General features: G+C 40.9%; 1 protein-coding gene across 1 annotated transcript in view; it reads left to right on the top strand.

Annotated features, from left to right (window-relative positions):
* Positions 1–24363, top strand: part of plcb1l (phospholipase C beta 1-like) — a 119626-nt gene that overhangs the window by 62571 nt on the left and 32692 nt on the right. The window contains exons 4-11 of the mRNA XM_079255624.1: positions 4553–4693; positions 4874–4953; positions 6458–6511; positions 7963–8038; positions 11982–12082; positions 12777–12943; positions 21752–21898; positions 22971–23128. Of these exons, the coding sequence (XP_079111750.1) occupies positions 4553–4693; positions 4874–4953; positions 6458–6511; positions 7963–8038; positions 11982–12082; positions 12777–12943; positions 21752–21898; positions 22971–23128 (924 nt within the window). The remainder of the gene's footprint in view (positions 1–4552; positions 4694–4873; positions 4954–6457; positions 6512–7962; positions 8039–11981; positions 12083–12776; positions 12944–21751; positions 21899–22970; positions 23129–24363) is intronic.

The raw sequence follows: 24363 nt of genomic DNA, 5'->3' as shown, positions 1-24363 counted from the left end.
TTTTTCCATCAGACTTTGTGCAGGATGCATTGCATGATAAATTATAATGCATCCCATTAAAGACAAGGACATTAAACTGCCTTTACTTCCTTAATAGGAATATTTGAAGAACGTTTCATCCATCCTTTTTAGCTGCACATGCATGTCTGGGTGTGCACGTGACTGGATGTAGAGGATTAGGTGGGCCATTTGTGGGAGCCAACTACAGCACGGTGACAAAGATGGGACTCTTTCTTTTAATGGGATCAGTGTTTCAGTGCTTTCTGTCTGTATAAGTTATGATGTGGCTAATGTTTAAAACATGCTCTGCAGATGCAGCGTGACCCTCTTAAATAAATGACTGCAATGCCAGGAGAGGGAGTCATCTCAGGATTAGCTTTGCTGAGGGCAAAATGATCTGTAGACTCTGACTCACACAGGCTTATAAACAAGGACATATTTATTAGCAAACGGGCACACACCCATGTACTCAAACTTCTAACAGAAATAAAATCACTTAAAATAATGGCAACGAGTTATCATTTAATATCTCTTCCTGCATGTGTGTGTACAAATGACAAAAAAACAGGCTACTCTGTAGATGTGCGGCAAAATAATTACAACAGTCCCAGCTTGAAACCAAATAATTTCCATTCAAAAACCATGTTTTTTTCTGCTTTCATGCCCTGCAGCATCATTGCAGTCTGTTAGCTGACAAGGCTCACCAAGCGCTAGAAGTGGTGCCCTGCTCTTCGCCTGCAGTGCTCCTCTGCAGAGCTGCTCCAATGTTAAGACAAGCTCATCCAAACGCTGACATTTATGATGGATTTCCAGCAACTCACTGGGTGACTTTACCCTAAAAAGCTCTTACAGTCAGTAACACCATCATCCCAGATCCCACCCTTCCTCAAACCCTTGATTTCCATTAAATCTTTCGGTAATTTGCCTCATGAAATGATGAGAAATTCAATTTGATTGAACAGTTTGTCTGTTAGTTGTAATAGTTGAGGAGATGATGCTAACATCTGACTTTCATTTGAGTTTTTCAAATGTCAGATTCACTTTATTACCATTACACAGCAATTATTGTAACAGACAGAAAAAAAACTATATAGCATTTACAGACTAATGCACAAAAGATGGTTATCCTGAATAATAGTGCAGATAAAAGTTACTGGGTGGTGAGTGACTCTCCAGGTTTGATGAATAAGCTAGATAAGGAGATGTCAATGCTAGTTTTCAAGTATTTTTCCTACAAAAATTAACACAAAAACCTTTTGGGGTTTCTTTCTAGATGTTTTTTTTTTAATCTCGTACAATCTGGAAAAATACCTCAAATTTCAGAGCCTTGAATATCATTTAGATCAGAATGATCAGAATAACTATTTAGAATTGATACATTATTGGTTTAAAATACAGGTGTCAAATGTGTCCTTTAACAGACAGCACATGGTTTTCATCAAAGATCTGCTTGATGTTTTCTGGTTGGCAAAGGTGTAGCTTCAGTTCCTATCATTTCGTCTTGGGTTAATTTGTCCCTTTCCACACATTTCTCTACATTCTTGAGATAAACGGCAATGACCGTGATGAGATAAGCAGAAATGCACATTTCCGCTTTAACCAGGCTCTTCAGATCATCGACCTAGCTCTTCTGGAGTGGCATATGTGTTGGTAGTTAGGTCATCATTTATCATTTATGTTGACATTTCCTTTGATCTGATGTCCCCGCATGTACGTTCAGTAGCACAAACAACTGTATTCAGTATGTGTGTGTCTCGATCTGAGCTTGAATGGATGGGGTTTTACACTTGTGGATGTGCAACTGCTTGTCAAAGCTGGCACACGTGTGGTTGCAGACAGGTACTGCGCGGAAGGTTTAATGACCTGAGGTGGGGCTGACTTCATTTTGCCAATCTGAATACCTTCCTTGTGCCACCGAGTGCATGGCTGGTGACAGGTGGAGCACTGTGACAAACTAATGCAGGCAGAGAAAGCCTGTGTATTTCCTCAGGCTGCAGCTTCACCTGAATGTTAAGTGTCTAAGAGGAGTTCACATGTTGACACACTGCAGCTGCTAACATGCACCATGAAAGCCTGACTAATCACATTTTCACAGGCATGAATACTCAGATACACACTAAGGTTTTTACAGTACTCTGGAAATACAAGACATTGAATGGTTCTTTCGTATGTTTTCAAAAACTCTTAAAGGGAAGCTTGTTGTGATACAGAACTATCCTTTACTCTCATCCACACCATTACCCCAGATCGTACCCTTCCTCCTAACCTTGGCCTGGTTTGCCTCTAAATCCCCCATCTTTGTGGTGGGACCTCAGGCATGCCTCTAATGGCTCCCATAATGCACCAGTACAAATTACATTTCACTCGCATGGCTAAGCCCAATTTTTCTTTTTTACTTTATTTCTATTTATGGCTTTATTTCTACTTCTTTATTTCTCCCACCATCCTCCTTTTTCATCTGCTCCTGTCCAGTAGGGACTCTCCAAATCTTCCCATCACAGCTGCTGATGTCTCTCCAGCCGGTGTGCCGCCGTAAGTGCTCGCAGCTCCCATCCTGATCAGAGCTATGCTGAATGTATACAAGGAGATAAGCTGCATGTTTAGCTAATGGCTACATGTAGCATCAAAACTGTATCAAATTGTATTGACTTTCAAGCGCTGCAATAAATGAAATATGCATCTTACTGTCATCTTGTTGGTTCTCAAAAGCCTTTCATCTTTGACTGTCAGCCAGGGCATTTCTCAAAGGGTGTTTGGTATTGTATGCTTTTGCAAATTGCAAGTGGCTTTTATACTCTGACATGCAGCCTGCGGCTTTCAGCATACATAAGTGGACATTGATGGATTCCCATTCCCGTCAGCACGTGTGTAAGTTGACTGGTTGAACCAAGTAGTTTCAACCATGTGAAGGAAACACAGCACCAAAATCTTTTATTTTTATATTTTTCCAGTATGTTAAGGTTATTTTAGGATTCTCACTTGACCATGTAAAACTGGAAATGCTCATACGGCATGAGGGCAGACTGTGGAAAGAAAGATATTCTTCAACATGGAAATTTTCTGGCCTTAAATGGTCCACATGATAATAACAATGAGCGCCACTAAGCCTCACAATTTGATTTGGGGGCGTGAGGGACGTGTAGAGGACATTTATCAGCATGACACAGGACACAATGCTCTTTTTTTGATTGGTTAAATTAGTGGAAGCTCATTTGCTTTCACTGCAAAATCCTTTACAGGGCTTTTTGTTGTGTTAATTAAGCTAGAGCAACCATTTTGTATGCTACTTGCATACAAAGCTGCAAAGGAGAGAGGGATGCTCTTTTGCACCACTAAGGCGTTATAGTTTGTTTTTTGTGATTTGCACCGAAGATGAGCTGCTTAAATGAATATTTGCTAAAGAAAAATGGGTTTGTATTAGTCTTCCCTGGATGATTGCCTCAAAAGAGTACAAATGCTTGAAAAGACTTTTCTGCTTTGACTGGAACACTGCCAGCATCTCTTCTCTTCACCGCTGGAAGTGACTTAATACATACAACTCGTTGAATTTGTCTGTTGATAAGGTGCCAATGAAAAAAAGTCTGGAAATTGCTTTTCTTAAAGTGGAGGCAGTCTATGCTCAGGAATTTTTTTGTCTTTGTCAGCATTTTAAACTGTAATGTATGGGGTGAAAAACTGCATCCAATGAACGAACAAACGAATCCATTTATGATTTTTTTAATGACCTGTGTGATATGGCTAGTAAAAAAGAATTGCCAGGGCTGCTCTTTTAAGCACCATCCATCACAGTGAAACTAAAAATCTGACGAGACACGAAGATGTTTTCCAAACTATAAAGAAGCCAGAAATTAAGGTTTTAAAACCACCAAGCTTCAAGATTTTAGCTGTCTGACGGTCTTTAGTATGTAATAAATGACACCACAAATCCCCTGCACACATTTTGTGTACTTTAGCCCTTTGAAGCATTTAAAGGTTACATATGGTTCCCATAAGTACACCCATCATTCTCTTGATATCCATTCAACACTTCCAGCGCCATTAATTAGTCTACAAATAAAACACCTTGTGTAATAGTGTATCTTAACCCACTTCATTTGCTGCTTTTATGGCCTGTAATGTAGTCAGACTAAAATTTACTGGGGGTGTAGCTTCCCACCTCCCTCCTCACACTGTCCCTGACCTCTCATTAATCAGCTAAATCAGCTGTCGGACACTCTGAAATGCTAACTTGCTTCAGTTCAGTGCATTTAGACAGCAGCTTTTGTTCCAAAAGCCAAAATCTCATGACACAGAGCAGCACTGCCTCTCACTTCCTCAGAAAAACATTCCTTGTCTTTTTCCATGGTCTGTTTTACGTCATCCATTTTCCCCTGCAGGTTTGTTTAGCCTTCAGCGTTTAGTTTTCGGATGCAGGTCTGGCTGATTTACATGCATGATGCTGGTGATAGAAGCTATGACTATGAAAACCCACCAGCGTAGCTTCTTCAATTTGTTATGCCTAACAACTCCTTTTTTGTCTTTTCTGCATTGCATTTGTGTTTCGTTTTTTAAGGATGCAAAGCTGCGTGAGCTGCTGGATGTCAGCACGCTGGCTGGAAAGATGGAAAACAGGATGCTGACAGTGGTGAGCGGCACAGACATGGTCAACATCACGTACCTGAACTTCATGGCCTTTCAAGAAGAAATAGCAAAGGTGAAAACTCTGCAAATACAATACAACCATATACAAATTCATATTTATTGTTTGTTCACTTAATCTGACAGCAATCACTGCAACAGTCTTTGTTCTAGACAGGGCACAGCAGTGCTAAACCACAATGAGACTAAACACATGATTCTCACATGGCCCCGTGTATGTGTTTATTTATTACAGGAATGGGCAGAAGAGCTGTTCAACCTATCATCTAATCTCTTGGTACAAAACATGTCCAGAGAGGCCTGCCTTGAAAAAGCGTAAGTTATCCTCACTCACAAGCACAAACACACATGCAGGAAGCTTTGCACAAAATGTAAATCAACAATCTCAGAGAAAAACATCAAAATCAGGTCTTCCAGTGCCAGAAGCATGCCACTGATCGCACAGGTCACAGCAGGTATGTGCTGGATATTGCATAAGCAGGGACAGCAGGAAAAACAAACAACACATCTCATATAGAAGACACTGTTTTCTGTTTAGTCTAGATGCAAGCTGGGATTCCTCACCAGTACATGAAGCATCTTATGAAACTAATTTATTTTGGCTACATGTTCAAGCTCACAGCTCCTTTTGGTCCCATCTAAAACTTCAAACAGCTAACGGCATCACATTTTTCTGACTGGGAGGAACAAACTCATCAAAAATCTACAACTGATTTGTTTGGGTAGCAAGTGACAGAGTAAAGTGCATGTGGCTCAAATATGAATCAGAGATATTGCTTTTAAAGAATACCCAAGGCTGTGCGCACTGACAACTCCCAGCTGCCTGATGTTTATCAGCAAAGAGCAGCCATTAACTCGCACCCCTGAGGAGACTAATTGACTTATGAGACAATAAAAGTGTCCATCGACCACATAGCACGGGGAGAGTTGAATAAAATTGAAGAGAGCAGCTTTCGCAGTCACGTCGGTTGCTCACAGCAGTAGCTGCTGTGCACTGCTTGCTTACAAATAAGGCAGTGCTCCTCCCTACAACCACTGCAGCATGAGGAGGCTTGATCCCAGAGGTGATGTTGATGTTTCTCCGGATTTGGTTGATTTTCTCTAACTCTTAAGGCGGTGACATGTTTTGGGGTGAGGGGGGATGTTCCGAGCAACAGGAAGCTAATTCCAACCCAGCATGTTTTCAAATAGTACCCGGCTATGAGATGTTCTTTTTACCTCAGTGCAGAAGCACACACAACATGCCTTTGTTTTACATCACTCAATAATCAAACTGCTAATCAGAGTAAAATGTTTGCCAATGGATCGGATGTAAAAATTATAAATAATTTAACCTCAACCCTTTAACTTGTGCCTCTGCACACATTTTTGAGAAAAAAAAAGTGCTTGAGACAAAAGCCTGTGTGCCCCTGTTAACTATTAAAGTTATCTGTGACTTCGCCTGTGGCAGTCAGCCTGCCCTATGAAGTGGACACTGTAATGGATATTAATTATTAGCCAGCAGCCACTTAAAGCCCAGCCTGTAATGATAGCTCCTGTTGCAGCTAAGCTATTTATAGCCCAGGTTTCTGCATGGCTCCGCACTGCCAACGCCTGAGACTTCCAGGGATTAACAACCACTCTAACCTGTTGTGTAAACACAGATGGGCATTCATGGTATGTATGCGAAGGCGTGTGTATATCATCCAGAGATCAATAGTTTTAAGTCACACATGTAAACTTAAGCAAGCACCCCTATAAAATGCTAAATTTCAGCAAGAGTGTTACACAGAAAAACTGCTAATACATTTTGTTTAAGGCATTTTTCCATTCAATCCAGATACACTCGACTGAAGCTGCAGCTCAACCCTGAGGGACGAATCCCTGTCAAGAAGTAAGTCTTTCTGACTCATCTTTCGCTTCCTCTCCACCCCATCCACTCTTTTGATCAATGCATAAAGTGGCATGCTCTGCTGTTTCTCTTTACTTTCAGCATTTGTGAGCTTCGGCAAACACACTCTTTGTGTATTACAGTAAAATAAAGTATCCCTACATTTATCATCACAATATTTCTCATCATTATTATTTTTCTCCAATGTGTAAAATTCCATCAGCTTTTTTACGTTAAGTCTTCTTCCTCAATATTGTTTTGGTGTGTGTTTGTCATTACCCCATTGAAAATCCAACTCTCTCCTTCTCCATTACTCAAGTTGAGCTTTCAGGCAGGCAACAGTGAACTTCTGTGATAACCTCCCTCAGAGGACGCAAGCAGTGGGTGTCAAAACAGCGAGGCAGAGATACGCTCCTCACCGTTTAGGGAATCAACCTCCTAGCTGGGAGGACATGTCAGTTTGACTAATGTCAGCTTGACACTACTCTCCCACTGCGCATACAGTATGCGCTCATAGACTAGCACACACATACCTCAGCAAATAATTAAAGTAGGCTATAGAAGATTAAAACAGACCTAAACAATCCTGCAGTAGCTGTAATGAACCAGAGTTCATTGCAGTAAATCATGTTTAATGTCTATATAAACAAGAATAAAACTGAAGGCAAGGGTCCATCCACACAGATAAAGCTACCTCATACTGTATCAGGGCTTTTCAAAATGCAACTCCAGAGCCAAATAAACAGGGACACAACCTACACAATAGAATTATTTGGAATTATTTACATGCTTGCACGCTTTATGAAAAAATACTATTTATTTGATTTGTGTATGCAAGATGAAAGATTAATCTGCCACTGCTGAAACAGGATATGTCGTCTTACAAGCTCATCACTGTCATTTGATAGGAGTAATGATGATGGCATTGATAAAAGAAGTAGCATTACAGATGTAGCTTTATGTGTTCATATGTTTTGGGTTTGTATGATCTATTTAAACAGTTGACAGCATCATTATTCTGCACATTTTGTTCTAACAATTCATTAGATATTTATGATAAATCCTGATGCTTATGTAGCAGAAAAATGCTCACATTCGGTTCAGCTTTTCTGTTCATTCAGTCATTGAACACACAGTTTGATACATTAGCATCAGAAACTCAAGTTTTCCAATACTTAAAAGAGGTGGATTGATAATAGCAGAGAGTTAATTATTAATTGTGACATTCTTAGAGTGCTTTAGTTTAAGCTGGTTGTGCTTTCCTCTCCTCTAACTCGGCATATTTCAATGTCCTCACAAGACAAGAAGACACTGTGATAGGATATCCTTAATAAGTGTCAATTTTTCAAGCTTTGGTGAATTCATGAGTTAGACACATGGAGATTCAGAGGGAAGACTTTTTTCTGTGCATTTTCTGTTCTTACTGATGAGGGTGTGTTTTTGTCCTCCTCCAGTATCTTCAGGATGTTCTCAGCAGACAGGAAGCGAGTGGAGACAGCGTTGGAAAACTGTAACCTCCCTTCTGGCAGAGTAAGCCAACATAATACTGAAGCCACCTCCTTTTATTCTTTGATATTACATCTCTTCTTATTTCCTCTGAGCCTGAACTTGTTTCCATGTGGGTATAAAATTCTCTATCTCATTCTGTCTTCCTTATCTTAGTCTACTAGCTCTTTCATCTTCTACCCTATCCATCAGTCTGTCCGTTTGCCATTTAGCTCATCATCTATTCTCCTGAAACAGCAACTGGTTGCTTTTTTGCTCATTTATTTGGAGTCATACTCTCTGAGCATCTGCATGACTTCCCACTCAGAACTGATTTAGTCTTGGTTGTGATGAAACAAGCAGACCCAATGGGAGCAATAAAGATGACAAAAGCTGTTTTATCTTTACCTCTTTTAGATATCACCTAAGAGACGCTGCCTCCTGATGCATACAAGTGCAAACAGTCTCTCAGCCCCCTCTCTGTATCCTAACAGTACAATTCCAAGCAATTTGCATCCCCAGAAGTTGCAAAATGCTGTTTAATTAAGTTCTGAACACATGCTGAAACATATGGACACTGAGGTGGGCAGACACTATGAGTGGCTTCCAAATACAAACAGAATAAACATGAACGCACAATACAAATGCACATAGAAAAAGCTATACATAATTAGCACCTGAAAGACTGTGAGAGGAAAAAACATGTTGTTCTACGAAGGTCTGGTGGGATTTGCTGTTATTTCATTGCACGAGTAATTAGAGCTAAATGGTATCGCTGCTAATCCCTCAACACACACATGCACACACACGTAAAAGTACATTCACAACATGGTTCACACCAAGGTCTTTTAAATGACTCAGTGAGTTTCAGCAGGGCTTGACCTGCATCCCCCTCCCTCACTGCATCTGTCTTTACCTCCCATTCTCTCACTGCTTTCTAATAGTTTTTGGTTCCGCTCTGTTTCTTACTGGCACATTGCTGTTGCAGTGTCTTTATCACAGCAGTTTGGCTCTAATGGCTCACTCTGCAAGTACAAACTGCAACAACTTTTTTTTATTTGCATTTTAAATTATGTAATCATGTGTACAAGGTCTGCAGTAAAATATCTCTTTAATGAAGACCTCAGTAAGTTTGCTACATATGTTTTCTAGATACACAGTTTGTAATGTTATGACCCCTGTGGTGTGTAGGGGTAAAAAGAGTGTGGTAACTAAATAAAACAGGAACTAAAGTAAAAGTTCCACAATGAATTTATTTAGAAGATAATTCACTTCAAAAGGAAACAATTCAGGTTTGATCTCAACTAATTCTGTGAAAGGAGATCAAAAAATGTCTACTAAGATAAGCAAGCAATATTCAACCAAAACCAGTATGCACTGGATAAGTACAACTTAAAGGCAAAACATAAAAGAAAACAAAACTAAAATCTGTAAATCGACTTAAAAAACACCACAAAGACAAACATAATCTGTAATTCTACAGTCAGACAGAAAAAGGCTCTGTAAGTCTACAGCCAGTCCTTACACAAGCAGGGTAAGGTGGCAAACCGTGTCACCACAGACACAGCTGTCCTGGATGATAGCGCTGATTGTCGTTTAATAGGAGAATGGCAGGGAAGGTAGCCAATGATTGAGACTCCAGGAAGACTGTCCACCAATCCGGAGGCGTGATAGTAGAGGCGGAGACCAGGAAGGGTGGCCAATCATCCAAGTGCGCTGGAAGCATCCTTATTTACATTCCAGCTGACAGTCCTGTTGAGATTTGATTTTAGAGAAAGATGTACTTGGCTCTGATCCTGATCCTCAGGGTAGTGACAAACCCTGGAAGGGACTTGGGCCTCTTCTAGGATCTCAAGGTGTGGAATCTGGGCTACAACTAGCTCTTGTGCTTTCACACAGTGTTACAACCAAGGACATGGCTGTAAAATAAAATAAAGATGCCCAAAAGAAAATGTGGAGTAATATAGGAAATATATTGTTCCAAGTGGCGCATGGACAGAGACAAAATTAACAGAAGGGATTGCCTATTTCAATCAATGAAAAAATAAATAAATAAAAGAGAATACATGAATATAAAGTAACAACCGGTTCAACTAACTAACATTTCAACAACAACAAAAAAACTTAACTGACTGCACTACCAACAAAACAAAACACAAGCAGAACCGCTAAATAATAAAATAACAGAAAACTACTGAGGAGGTAGAGAACTCTTTGGCACAATCTCCTCTGTATTTCTGAATAAAGTGGTCTTACAAAATACAAAAATTACCAAAAAGCCTTAGGAGCTCCACACAAAAACCCAGAATCTCTAAAGTACGTGGCAAAGTTGACAACTTGTGCACAGAACACAGCTGGCACTGAATGAAGGACTGCCATCCTCTTTTTCCTGGGGAGGAGACATCTGCAGCAGCCATTGGTCCAGAGGGCAGTGAATCAGGGAGCACGTGAAGCAGGTGTGTTGAAGTGGAGCCAACCCCAGCTAGGTGATGAAACAGAGGGGTAATCCGAAGATTTTTTTTTTTTTTTACAGCCATAACACACAGGCTTAGGCAAAGACTTGGCAGTGGGCTTTGGTTGGGCTTTTGTCTAGGAGTGAGACTTGGACAGGTGCTGGGGAATCGGCTGGAGCTTGGGCATTGTATCATCATACATAAGTACGCTGACATCAAGAAAATATTCATTAATATTCACAATTGTTCAAACTGGGTGATGAGGGGTTCAGCTTGAAGCTGCCTTACTTGTATTTTGTCCCATGAATTTGCAGACTGAGATGCATTCGGTGGTCACACAAAACAAATTAGCTGATGTTATACAACACAGATGCAAGGCATCCAAGCATTTTCAAAAATATTGACACAACTTTATACACTAAATACATTTAATAAAAAGCTAAGGTATGTGAAAGCATAGATCCTTATATCTTATCCAGAAAAAAATATTAGTTAATTTGTTTTCCCAACATCTCTAATTATCTGTTGCTTCACAAGCGCCTATATGGACAAATAGATAAAAGTATGGAAAAGCTTGGAAGCTTGGAACTAGTTAATGAAATCCTGCATTGTCTCTGTTTCTCTAAAAATTCTATTTGGTGTTTTTATACTGTTGTTGCTTTGTATGTTCGGTGTAAACAGACTGTGCTATGGCCTAGATTATGAATGAGACTCCAGTTCATCTTGTTCTCATCATAAAGCAGCTCTAACTAACTCATCCCATTAACTTTAATTTACCCACAAAACAGCAAAAACTGGCAGAGAATCCTTAATGAGGTGAAGCGGTTTATAAACCTTTAATTAGGCATGTTACTTAGATGAAAAGTAGAGATATAACAGACACTCAAAAGTCAAACATTACAAAATGTTGTGTGTCATGAAGGTTCGACAGGTGGTCCAAAATGTCATTAAGGAGAAAAGGCACAAATGCTCTTCAGAAGACTAGAGACAAATTAAATGTCAACTACTGGGAACTCATTACCCTCCAGTGCCATCATGTTGCAGCACAAAGTGTCAGTAGGACTGAAATTCAGCTGAGAACTCATGCGTCTTTCTCAACCGCAAACTTTCTTTAAAAGTTAATAAATCAAGAGAGTAGTAAAAACATAATTAAGTTTTTAAAAAAAGTAATAATGTCATGAAGCTTCCTTCACATTCTGCAAACATAAATATATCTTAAAAAAAAAAAAAAGAAAAAAAAAAGAAAATAACTGACTCATCTTTGTTAAATATTCATGTCTGGGGTTAAATAACATTTTGGATTGAATAAGGACACTGCTTATTTATTGTGAACATTGTGCACAGTGTAGGATCTGTGTGTCACACATCTAAAGGCAAAGTCATATATTTTTAAGGTCATTTGATGACTCGCCTGGAAATTTATACATTGCCGTTCCTGCACAGTGTGGTAATCCTTCCTGCAGCCCCGTATCTTCTATCCATGTATTTGCATGCATGTATGATTCATGTGATCATATTGATGTTGTCGTCTGCAGAATGACTCCATCCCCCAGGAGGACTTCACTCCAGAGGTTTACAGCATGTTCCTGAGCAACATCTGCCCCAGATCTGAGCTGGACCACATCTTCTCTGACATGTGAGAGCCTTATAAATGACTATTTCTGGTTTAGTAGAATAAATGTTTTTAAAAATTTGTGTGCTGGAGTGATAAGTTATCAATCATCTGGCACTTATTTCAGTCTAACAGCCACATAGAGGACGCTAGCCTTGCTGGTATAAGTTTGTAGGTGCAAAACCAGCTTTTAATCCATTAAAGGCATCATAAAAAGTTAATTAATACATGAAAGTGTGTTGTAATGGCCCAGGTTGGGACTCTTTTTGCCCTGTTGTTTTGCCCCTTGTGCTGCAGAAGTAGAGTTGCCCTTTGGCCCTTACCGACTGAGACCATCAGCTCAGGCAGTGCGCCAACATGACTGATGTCAGTCTAGGCCATAAATCTAGATTTTAATCACAGTTAAGTGAGATGGCATGAGAGCCAGGAGGATAAGCAGAAGATATATTACTGACACAGTCTTAGATATGAAAGGCATTTTAATCAAATCTTTTAATTTACTGAACGCAGCATTCAATCATCTGGTCTTTTTCATGTCTGTTCCTCTCTCTTTGAAGATTTTTTTTTCCTTTTTCGCTTTAATTAGAGCTCATCCCCTACATAATCTTCTGCTTGTTTTATTTTCTTTTTGATTTTTGATCTTAGGTCCGCATCTTTTTTATTACACGTTTTCTCTGATCTTCCTTTGTTATTTTGTCTTTTTCTCGCCTCATCTCAGCGGGGCGAAGAGTCGACCATACCTGACCGTGGAGCAGATGACAGAATTCATTAACAGCAAGCAGCGAGACCCTCGTCTGAATGAGATACTCTACCCTCCACTTAAACCAGAACAGGTTCAACTGCTGGTGGACAAATATGAACCTAATGCTTCACTGGCACAGAAAGGTCAGCAGCTCAAATGTCTTTCACAGACATGCTCATATGTACACAGAAACACCCATAATACCTTTTAAGCATTTCAGGTAATTAAGTTCTGTGAGAAAAAAAAATAAAATAAATCTGTGCTTGGCATTTTCATATCTTTATCTGCTTCTAACCAAACTACAACTATTGACCTGCAATTTTCCATTGCTTCGCAAATACATTTGGCAGGGATGTTCCCATAGCGACTGCTGCGGGGTGTCCAGAGCTTTGGAAGTGATGGGACACAGAGAACTGCCAAGAAAAACATTAGTAGCATCTGAATGCAGCACAGTCACAGGCAAATACTCACATTTATTACCACAGCCAAAATGGTTTATCCTAAAAGTGCTAAATTTAACATACTGGATATTTCCTGGCAAAGCATTGAATGCATGAGTGTAAATCGACAACCCCTTCTATAGTGCTTTAAGTCAAACGCCAAGGTTTGGTTTGATATTGTTCTTAAATCTCTATTTTTTTTTTCTTGAAAAAAATAAATACAACTGAGCTAAGCCCCAGTTGGATGGAGTGTAGCAGACTATCCTGATGTAAATGCACCCTGAAGCTATCCCAAATTTTGCCAAGCAACAAGATAATTATTCCAAGCACAGCAGTGGAAAAAGAAAGAAATCAAGGTTTGCAACAGCCCAGACCTTGGGCAAATAGAAATGTTGCATGGGACCTTAAAAAGGCCTTGCATAAACAAGTATTTGACACCCTTAATGAACTAAAACAATGTTATGAAGATTGACAGACCAAAAGAAACTGATTAACTTAGAGAGGGAGTACTTCATTTGTTACATACGTTTTTCTTCAATTTGACATAGTTCTTGTCAAAGAGATGATGAAACTGCTTATGTCGTGTGTTTTTCAACACATTTATATAATGTAAAGATATGTTCAAGCTCACATGATTCCAGACTATGCCTTGATATGTCAAATCTAAAAGATGCAATACTTTCATCTGTTTTTTGATTGTAAAGACATAAAGAAGTACCACCAAAACCAAAAAAAAGAACTAGTACGGAAATCTAACCATCCTCAATGTCAGATCTGGGAAGCCATTCCCCCTAATCCCTCCCTGCCCTTCCAGCTTACTCCATCTCGTCCCAGTGCCTTGAACTCCCCCAGGAAAACAATAGAATCCACAGGTGGTACCCCCTCCGGAAAACCATCTTGAGATGCAAACAATGAAAATTGCACAATATTCCCTGCAGGCCACCCTTTGATTCACTGGGGAGAACTCCAATACAGAGGCACTCAGCCAAGGCTTGTCAGTGTCACCACATCTGCCCCAGTGCTTATAGGCCCAAAGCAACTCCAGAGTATGATGGAGTCTAACCTCTCTCTAGGAGTTGGATTCCAGAGCCCAAGTACAATTTTGTTCGATTCAAAACACAGTTTATTTCTAAAGGGTTATTTAAAGGGACAGAAAGAGTGCTATATTGGACACAAACATTAGACAGTCATATATACATTTTAAAAAATATTATGAAAACAAGTAAAACTCGAGTGAATAAATAAATGACTAACTGTTGAATGTGTTCCACCCCTGTAAAGGAGAATAATGCAGAATAAACACAAGACATGATGTTACTGCTGGTACTGTAAGCGCTGTACTGGAGCAACATGTTTCCTCTACACTAACGCATCATGTATTTAGACACGATCAGCGGGTTAAACTCTCAAAATAAACTTTGAAGAGAACACTCCATGAAGACAATGTACAGTCAAAAATGAGTAAAATAACACCCAGCTATTGGCCTTTTTAACATATTATTGTTCTAATAATGCACAGTGGTGCACTGTGGCCTCACAGCAAGAAGGTCGAAGTTCGAGCCTCAGCTGGAGGGTAGGTTTGAACGGCGGCCTTTCTGTGTGGAGTTTGCATGTTCTTCCCATGTGCGCTTGAATTGCCCTGGACAGGCGACTTGTTCAGGGTGTACCCTGCCTTTTGCCTGATGATTGCTGGGATGGGCTTCAGCTTCCCTGCGACCCTTAATAGGACTAAGCAGTATAGAAAATAAGTTAATGTTTATGTCATGATTTGGGTTTTTCGGTGCTTTGTTTTTGGGCTTCCTGTTTTATTTTGTAGTTTTTCCTGTTTAGTTCCTCGGTTCTTGTTTAGCTTCATTGATTTCCCGTTATTGAGTTCACCTGGGTTCATTTAGTTAATTTGTTTCACCTGTGTCTCGTTTTGTTCTGTGTATTTATACTCCTCAGTTTTCATTCCTTGTTGCTGGATCATTGGTTGTAGTTAGTCCCTTGAGTGTCCTTTGTTGCGTGCCTTTGTAAAATAAAGCCACTAGCATCTACATCCCTGTTCCCCTCATCTCTGCGTTTGGGTCCACACCTCCGCTGCCACCTTAACAGAATGATCCAGCCAAACGAGGACCCAGCGGAGATGATCACGCTGTTCGAAAAAATTCGAACAGCGTGAGGCCTCGGGACCTACGAGCCTCTGGACCTGGACCCTTACCGGACCTCATCCAGGAGAAACAGGCGCAGACGGCATAAACGACTGGCTTGCCCGGTGGAGAGCCCGGGCCAGTCCCCTTTTCTGGGAACTAGGCTCGCGCTCCGCCCATCCGGACCACTACCACCGCCAGCGCCCAGGTCCACGTCTCCGGCGCTGCAGGCTCCCACGCCAGCGCCCAGGTCCACGTCTCCGGCGCTGCAGGCTCCCACGCCAGCGCCCAGGTCCACGTCTCCGGCGCTGCAGGCTCCCACGCCAAAATCAATGAAGCTAAACAAGAACCGAGGAACTAAACAGGAAAAACTACAAAATAAAACAGGAAGCCCAAAAACAAAGCACCGAAAAACCCAAATCATGACAGTACCCCCCCCCACAAGGGCCGGCCACCGGACGGCCCAAAAAGATCAGAGTCCAGACACGGGTGGGAGGAGGGGGCCCGGAGGAGGGACCAAGGGAAAAAAAAACAAAGTGCAGGGGCACAGGGCCGGGGGAAGAATCCAAACGGCCCAGCTCAGGAAACAGTCTGGGGGCAGCCTCGGCTCTGGAGGACGGCCGGGAGGCCCAGACGACGGGGGCAGGCCTGGCTTAGGATCCCTCACGTTGGACACTGGAGGCGGAGGAGAAGGGGCGACCTCCTCGCCGGACACTGGAGACGGAGGAGAAGGGGCGACCTCCTCGCCGGACACTGGAGACGGAGGAGAAGGGGCGACCTCCTCGCCGGACACTGGAGACGGAGGAGAAGGGGCGACCTCCTCGCCGGACACCGGGGCTGGCGCTGGGGCCAGTGGGGGAGAATCCCAACCTGGGACCCCCTCGGGAACTGGGGACAGAGGGGGAGCGTCCCGACCTGGGACCCCCTCGGGAACTGGGGACAGAGGGGGAGCGTCCCGACCTGGGACCCCCTCGGGAACTGGGGACAGAGGGGGAGCGTCCCGACCTGGGACCCCCTCGGGAACTGGGGACAGAGGGGGAGCGTCCCGACCTGGGACCCCCTCGGGAACTGGGGACAGAGGGGGAGCGTCCCGACCTGGGACCCCCTCGGGAACTGGGGACAGAGGGGGAGCGTCCCGACCTGGGACCCCCTCGGGAACTGGGGACAGAGGGGGAGCGTCCCGACCTGGGACCCCCTCGGGAACTGGGGACAGAGGAGGAGCGTCCCGACCTGGGACCCCCTCGGGAACTGGGGACAGAGGAGGAGCGTCCCGACCTGGGACCCCCTCGGGAACATGGAGCAAGGGAGGAGCGTCCCGTCCCGGGACCCCCTCGGGAACATGGAGCAAGGGAGGAGCGTCCCGTCCCGGGACCCCCTCGGGAACATGGAGCAAGGGAGGAGCGTCCCGTCCCGGGACCCCCTCGGGAACATGGAGCAAGGGAGGAGCGTCCCGTCCCGGGACCCCCTCGGGAATATGGAGCAAGGAATGTGGACGAGCTCTGGGCGCTGGCGTGGGAGCCTGCAGCGCCGGAGACGTGGACCTGGGCGCTGGCGTGGGAGCCTGCAGCGCCGGAGACGTGGACCTTAACAGTTTAAGCAAATTCTTCCATTGCTTTTTAACTTCAAGACCAGAGTAGTCAATCAGAGATCACTCGATCAGTAATTCTCTGTGCAATTACTCGAACAAACTTCTGTTACAAAGGAATTACTAACCGTAGGTATTCTTTTTCCGTTTTACCTACTATTATGGATGCAAGCAAGTTACTTTTTTACCATATAGAATGACAATATTATATTCTTTGGTGTGTTTTAATAATAATAAGCATTTTTAACCATTTAATGTGCAGGTCAGTTAATGTAAACATCCACCTCATGTACCAACTCAGGCTCCTCTCAGTTACATTCCCAGATCCAGTAGGCAGTTTGGGAATTGTCATGCTCATGCCTCCATCTTTACCTGTCACCCAGCTCAAACTGTACCCACGGTTAATTTTCCTTGCTGCAGGTGGTAAGCCCACATGGGGCTTGTGTCTTGTCACTTTTCTGGACTGAACCTGGTTGAGTCCCAGGAGCCTTGATTCTACAACCAGGCGATTGCCGCTGATCTCCGTCCTCAGAGTGTGGCGAGGGAGATACCTTGATTTCCCTCTTCCAGGAAAAGTGCTCCTTGCACTCTGGAACTATTCCATTGAGGCCTATGAGTCACTTTCAGTGTGAACCCTCTCTGAACTTACCCTTGGAAGATCCAGCCAGGCACTAATGCCCCTGACATCACATCCTCAGGATCATAAGGGAGCTGACTGACAGTCTGCCATCAAGATAAGATGGCTTTTCTGTTGAAGTTCATGCTGCTGTCGTGACGTGTATTTTCCAAAAGGAATGATGCAAAGAAAAGAAATGAATGGAGCATACATGCCTGTTTTAGTTGTTTTTGTTTTTTTTTGTTTTTTGTTTTTACAGGAATCAACCACAGTTTTATCCACTACACAGCCTTCACAAAGGAGGGGAACATTAGTCATCTTTACTAGATTATAAACCTGCCCTTGCCAAGAAAATCAGTAGAGACACAACACAGAAGAAAACTAATTAAGGCTAAACCAACTTTTAGTTGTTCCTTACCCACAGAAATCATTAAAAACAAAGTGATCATCGGTCTTGAATTTCATTTGTGTCTCTCATGAGCAGAAGAGGCCAATCTGATGTTTATTCTAGTTTTCTGTCTTGGTTGCATACCTTTCATTTTCCATCATTTCTCCTGATAGTGTTGTCCTGCGTCTTTGTTTTATGTCTCACAGTGTAGGGTTTTTGTGTTTTTTTGTGTTTTTTTTTCAGCATTTCTATGGCACAACTAACTTTTGTTGTTTTTTTAAAGGGAAAAACTTTATTCCTTATGGTGAAAGTATGTTATTGTAGCTGTCGGTGCGGGATGTTGTTCAGTAAAATGATTCAGAATGGTCAAGAGTTTAAGACCAAAGTTATGATCTGTGGTTTTTACAACCCCTTGGGTGCTCCAGGGCAGTTTCAGTCCCTGGAGTGTGAATAATTAATGGACGTCAGTATATTTCAAAACTAGTCAGAAGCACATACTTGCAAGGTTCACACACTTCTCCAGAATTGCTTTAAAACAAGCTGCAAGCACTTCCCAGAGTTTGTGATGTCAATACTATACAGTCACCACTCTCAACCATCTCCACGACTAATGCCACCCATTTCTTCTTTTTTTTCCCTCATGTTTACTGGGGGTTTCTTGGCACTGGCAACAAAACACAGCAGCTGTCTGGCAACAACTCATTTTATTTAAAGCTACATCACTGAAACAGGCTGTTTGGAACAAGGCTAAACACCCAGAGCTGCACACGAAGGATCGCACTCAAAAGACATGGGAGCAGTGTTATATAATAACTCAACAAAATTTGTGAAATCAGTCACCAACTTCACAAAACTTAATACACAAAAAGGAATTTGAGGTGTATAATCCAAGCATCAACAGTCACAGAGAATGATTCATAAAGAACTGAGATGGATGACTGGACATGCAATGCTTTAATGTGTTGATGTGTCAGTAGACCAAAAGCTGCCTGGACTGGAGAACATCCCAACCTAGATACCAGGCAGCTAAGTTGGGAATATGCCAGGACAAATGATATCTGTGCTGGAAGGCATTTTATACAAGTGTGCCAAATAGAGCCAACATATTTTGTACAACGCCTCGTTTATTGCTTAGTACATCAGCAAACCACTGTACTGCTTCTGAAAAGAACATTTAACACGATAAATGAGAATAATTCATCTTAATTTTATCCAGCTATATGAGGAAACAATGTGGATTTCAGGTTACATTTATTTTTATTAAAAGTTTAAAATGTTAAAAAATGTTGATGACCTCCAGCTCTAAAAACAGTTTAGTTCACTGTATCATCATATTTTTCACATCAACATGTTCAATCGCAAATATAAATAAGCATTTACTGAATAAATCAGTTAAAACTTTACTTTTTTGCTCCATGTGCAACAAAATAAACCATGTGTACTAAATTGAGCTGAATCCACATTTTGAAGCACCAGTTTGACAATCCAGTTTGACTGCCCAGTATCCAACACAGATCACAGCGATGCACTCCCACTGTGATGTTGTGTGTTCATCCTGTTCCAGGCGCTCTGGAAGCTTGCCCTTCCCTGTCCCAGAGACACATTTTCGCCATGTGAAGTATTTATCTAGCCTGGAGGAAGTGTTGCCATCTGCTCTCCAGAGGGGTCTGCAGCACCACGTGCTACCTCCACACACACATTTATACACTCATACACAGCTTCACCACTGTCAAGGACACTTGTATAAATAAAAATGGTTCCAGACTTTGATAAGAGGAAATATTTGGGTGTGCATACCAAACATTTAGATGGCACCAGAACGCATCCAATAGATACATGTGGAATATGGCGTCAATGCAAAGAGCTGTGAGCTTCAAAATCACCCGTAAAGTGTGGGAAATAGATCATTTACTCTTGTCTGTTCATTCTTTATTTTACATTTTCTCAGTTCTCTTTCTTGGAACTTTTGAATATTATACATTTGATTCATCTCTGTGCTCTCATTGTCTGTGACTTCTTTCATCTGTGCTTGCTCAAATGTAGCAACACTGTTTAAAGGCAGGTGAATAAAATGCTGGATGAAAGAAGACACTTAACTTCTTTTGTTCGATTTTACCCACTTTTGTGTTAGAATTTTTATATTTTTTGCACAATGTAGCCTTTCATAGAACTTCATCTTCCAAGTCTCACCTGTGTGAATCATACCTGTAGGCTTTCTCTCTGGTGCATCTGTAATCCCGACCATGTTAACATCATCTTCTTGCCGTGACCTACTGATGTCTTGAGAACTGGGAAAACTCTGTGTCTTTGTGAGTGTGTGGTGTGTTCAGGTTAGACCTCGGCCTAAGAAAGAGAGATCCTGGAAGTCAGCTGGGAGGAAGACATTGAGTGTGACTGAGCTCAGATGTCACACAGCAGCTAGCATTAATTAGTCCAGCAACTCTGCAGAGGGCGGCCCCGCATTAATTAGCATAAAGTGGCAAGAGGGACCTGCTGCACCCGTCAAGCTTGCATCACTTAGCATATTTAGCATAATGTCAAATAAGCATGTGTAGGTGGGTGGAGGAGTTGCTTTGCCTAAACTGTAGTGTCCACTATGAATTCCAGATCTGATCTATGCAGGTGTATGTGATGTGTTTGGTAAGCTTTTTGTGCCTGGATGGCTCAGTCTTTTCATCGACGGCTTTATTACTTATTTATTCTTCAATATTCTCTTCCTGAGAGAATTCATTGAAGATATGAACTCACAAAACGGCATGACTTGACACGAGTGACCATGACAAAGAACCAGAACATGGAACAAATAGCTTCAAGGGCATCTAAGCTTTGTCACACCACTAAAATACTTATAATGAACACCAGCAGGGCTTGTTGATACAAGTGTAGCCTGAATAGTAAAGAAGTACATTTATATTGTGACATGAAGGAGTCTTTCATACATGTAAGCTAAGCATTTTACAATAACGCAATGATAACTGTCAGATAGATTAAAAATAACACAACTTGGACCTAATGTAGCATAATGAACATTTCTTGGTATTTCCAACGTTAAAAAATCCTTGAACTCCATCAATAGTGCCTGAACAATCAGATTTTTTTGTTACACATCTCTTCATTGCAATATAATTGCAAAGAAGAAAAATAGATAAATCTAAGATAAATAGTCCATCATATAGCATACATCTTATTCTGTTTCGAATAATTAAAAAGACTAGGCGGATCACAAAAGGCTTAAATGATGCTGTGATTGTAAATAGACACAGATGTTCTCAGCAAATCCTACTATCCAGACTAAATACAACATTCATTAAGAACGTTTCACTAAAATAGTTTTATAGTACACTATTTAATATTTAATATTTGTGACATATAACTTAAAAATAATTGCAATGCCCAAATTCACCCCAGAAAAAAAAATTGTTTCATGCCTTTTTTTCCAATGATTTTTTTTTTTTTTTTTTTTGGAAAAGAATTATAATGATTCTGAAAAGAATTATATGATTCTGGCGTTTTAAAGACATTGTGTTATCTAAAAAAATAAATGAAAGTATAACTAGGAGCTTAGGTTTGTAGATAGATGTCACATATTTGCTCTTTTTTAAGGTAAAATTATGAATGCTATACTATATTTATTTAAAGTGGTAAACTGCTCAGAGGAAAGGAACTTTACTAATGGGATCATCATGGGAAATATGTCATTAGAGATTTTGAAGCTCTGGTGTTTAGGCTTCTGTCTGGAACAAAAACATAATGAGTTCTGAAACGTGTGGTCCATGATGTTGTGTTCATGCAGGTCAGATATCGGTGGAAGGCTTTGCCAGGTATCTAAATGGGGACGAGAACACCATTATTCCCCCTGAGAAGCTGGACCAGAGTGAAGACATGACCCTTCCCCTTTCCCACTATTTCATCAACTCCTCACACAACACATACCTCACAGGTACGCACACACAGCACATCTGTGATAAGTCAAAAGTCTGTTTTGTTCGCAGGGAGCTCTGTCTGTTTTCCTCTAGTTAATTTTGATCTTGACTGATCACAGAGATTCATCTATTATTCTTCTACAAATGAGCAGATCAGCCATTGATTAGAAATACACTGATGGTTCCACAATTGAAAACACTCAACTTTATACACCACGGGTCAGTCAAATGCATCATTCCATATCAGGCTTCTTTTCATGTGTGACCTCTCAGGAGGTTATCTAATCTCTTCATGCCATGAGACACATTTAACTGATATTCATGAGTTAAATATTTCTTTGACTGGTAGTCACAGTAACTGGTTCCCAGCAGTGTGCAAGCAAGGCAGTCACAATACAGAGGCAATTTTCTCTTCAATGGATATTAGAATTCATCTATTCAAATCTATTCTGGGTGGAAACTGGAGAGCATTGAATCTTTCAAGTGGATCAGATTTCTCCTGTGATGGAAAAAATGGGATTTCTGTAATATCCCAGCCTCATAGCCTGCAATATAGAGAAATGAGAAAAACAAACAAGAAGTCATTGGTTTTCGACTCACTAATACATAGTCTTCTTTAGATATTTCAAAGTGACACACATTTTTTTATTCTACTAATTCTAATAGAGACAGAGACATGCAGCCAAGTAGGATACATTCTTGCATTGTTGTTTTCCACAACTTTATAAAATCTTTCTTAAAGGTCTTTTTGAAATAATAATACGAAGAACAGCTTGTGCAGTTGGTTCATCCACTTAGATTTTTTATTTTTGTTTACTGACAACTTCATGATGTATAAAAGACATTTCTGGCAGAAATAATGTCATAGAAAAATTGAGTTCAAAAGTGACAATGTAGATTAACTTTTCACTTTGACATAGTTTACATATTGCAAAAAAGCACTATGGAGTATGTTTGTTTCTGCACGTTCACAACTAAAAGACTTAATAAGCTTTTGTGAAATGAAACATTTTTCTGTGGGTGCTTTCAGCATCATTGTAGCAGCTTCCTGAGCTGCTGTCCATGTGTCTCCTTGCATGTGGTGTACAGCGGGTCAGCTCGCGGGCAACTCTTCAGTTGAGATGTACAAACAGGTCCTCCTTTCCGGATGCCGCTGCATTGAGCTGGACTGCTGGAAGGGTCGCACCACAGAAGAAGAGCCTGTGATCACTCATGGCTTCACCATGACAAGTGAAATCTCTTTTAAGGTAACATTGAAATACAATTCCCTCAAGTTCCATTGCAACATAAATTTAATTCATATTTGGATTAACTAATTACTTGGCTTTAGCTATGGTGGCTTTTTAGACACAATCGATTCTGGGTAAAAAGAAAAATCTGAACTGAAGAGAAACACTAAAACCTTGAGTGTGTAGACTCTCATTCATTTAGGTACTTGTCATCTTAAGTATTTGAAGAAAAAAAAGCAACCTTTTCTTTAAGTTCTTAAGATTTTAAACAGCTGTACTTCCTGTTTCAGTAAGTGACCAGTTTGAGTTTGGAGCAGGCCATCGACTTTAAGACTGCATTCGCATCTGAAACTTTCTTTGGTTTTGGCATTGTTCAGATGAAATCATACTTTTCTGTTAAAAAAATGGGGGTCAGTATATGTAGTCACTAAACCCAGTTAAGCAATACTGTAGTGTTCATTATTAATGGTCCCCTAACATATGAGCAAATGCACCCTTGATTTTTAACTGTTCAGTGATAAAAAGCTATATGGTTTATAGTTTTCAGAAGTGTTTCTGAGCCCCTGCAGGCATTCTCACTATAGAATCATGTATGTTTTAAGTGTTGCCTGAAGGCATGACGATCACAGCCATTCAGTGTTGCTTTCCAGTCATGTATAGAGAGCTTTCTTCTTTCTTTTTATGTCTTTGCATGATCTTTCATACTGGAGATGATAAAATGGTCCAATTCTTTGCATGTGAAATCTGCTTTTCAAATAAACTCTTAAAAATCTGAGTGGGAGACAGTAAAGAGTAATAAAAACTTATCTGTTTTTTCGCTGTTTAAGTAAAATCTCTATGGCTGCTTATGGAGGCTCTTCTTCTATTAGCAGTTACTCATTGCATCGTTGACAATTATAACCGTGAACACTGAGGCTTTTATCAGTAAAGCAATGTTTTGCTTGATGAAGTTTGTGTAATGTGTTCTAAAATACTTACACATTAAGATTTGAAATGCAGAGTAGACGTGGTTGAAAGCAGCACTAGCAATTTAATTACTGTGGTAATGGAAACATAAATTATTTATGACATAATGTTTATTAAATGCATAAACTTCCATCGCTTTGAAAATATATTCATTGTTAATTACTGTCTTTATGATTATGTACATGTAGCAAAAAGCAAACTTTGACAGAAAAGCAGACAGATATGGAGTAAGATAAGAAGATGCAAGATAAAAAGAAAGACGTTTTTTTGAAAAAGAGGAAAAACAA

The sequence above is a fragment of the Telmatherina bonti genome (genome assembly GCF_933228915.1).
Source record: "Telmatherina bonti genome assembly, chromosome: 16".
NCBI lineage: Eukaryota > Metazoa > Chordata > Actinopteri > Atheriniformes > Telmatherinidae > Telmatherina > Telmatherina bonti.
This window is presented reverse-complemented; position numbering and strand designations above follow the sequence as displayed.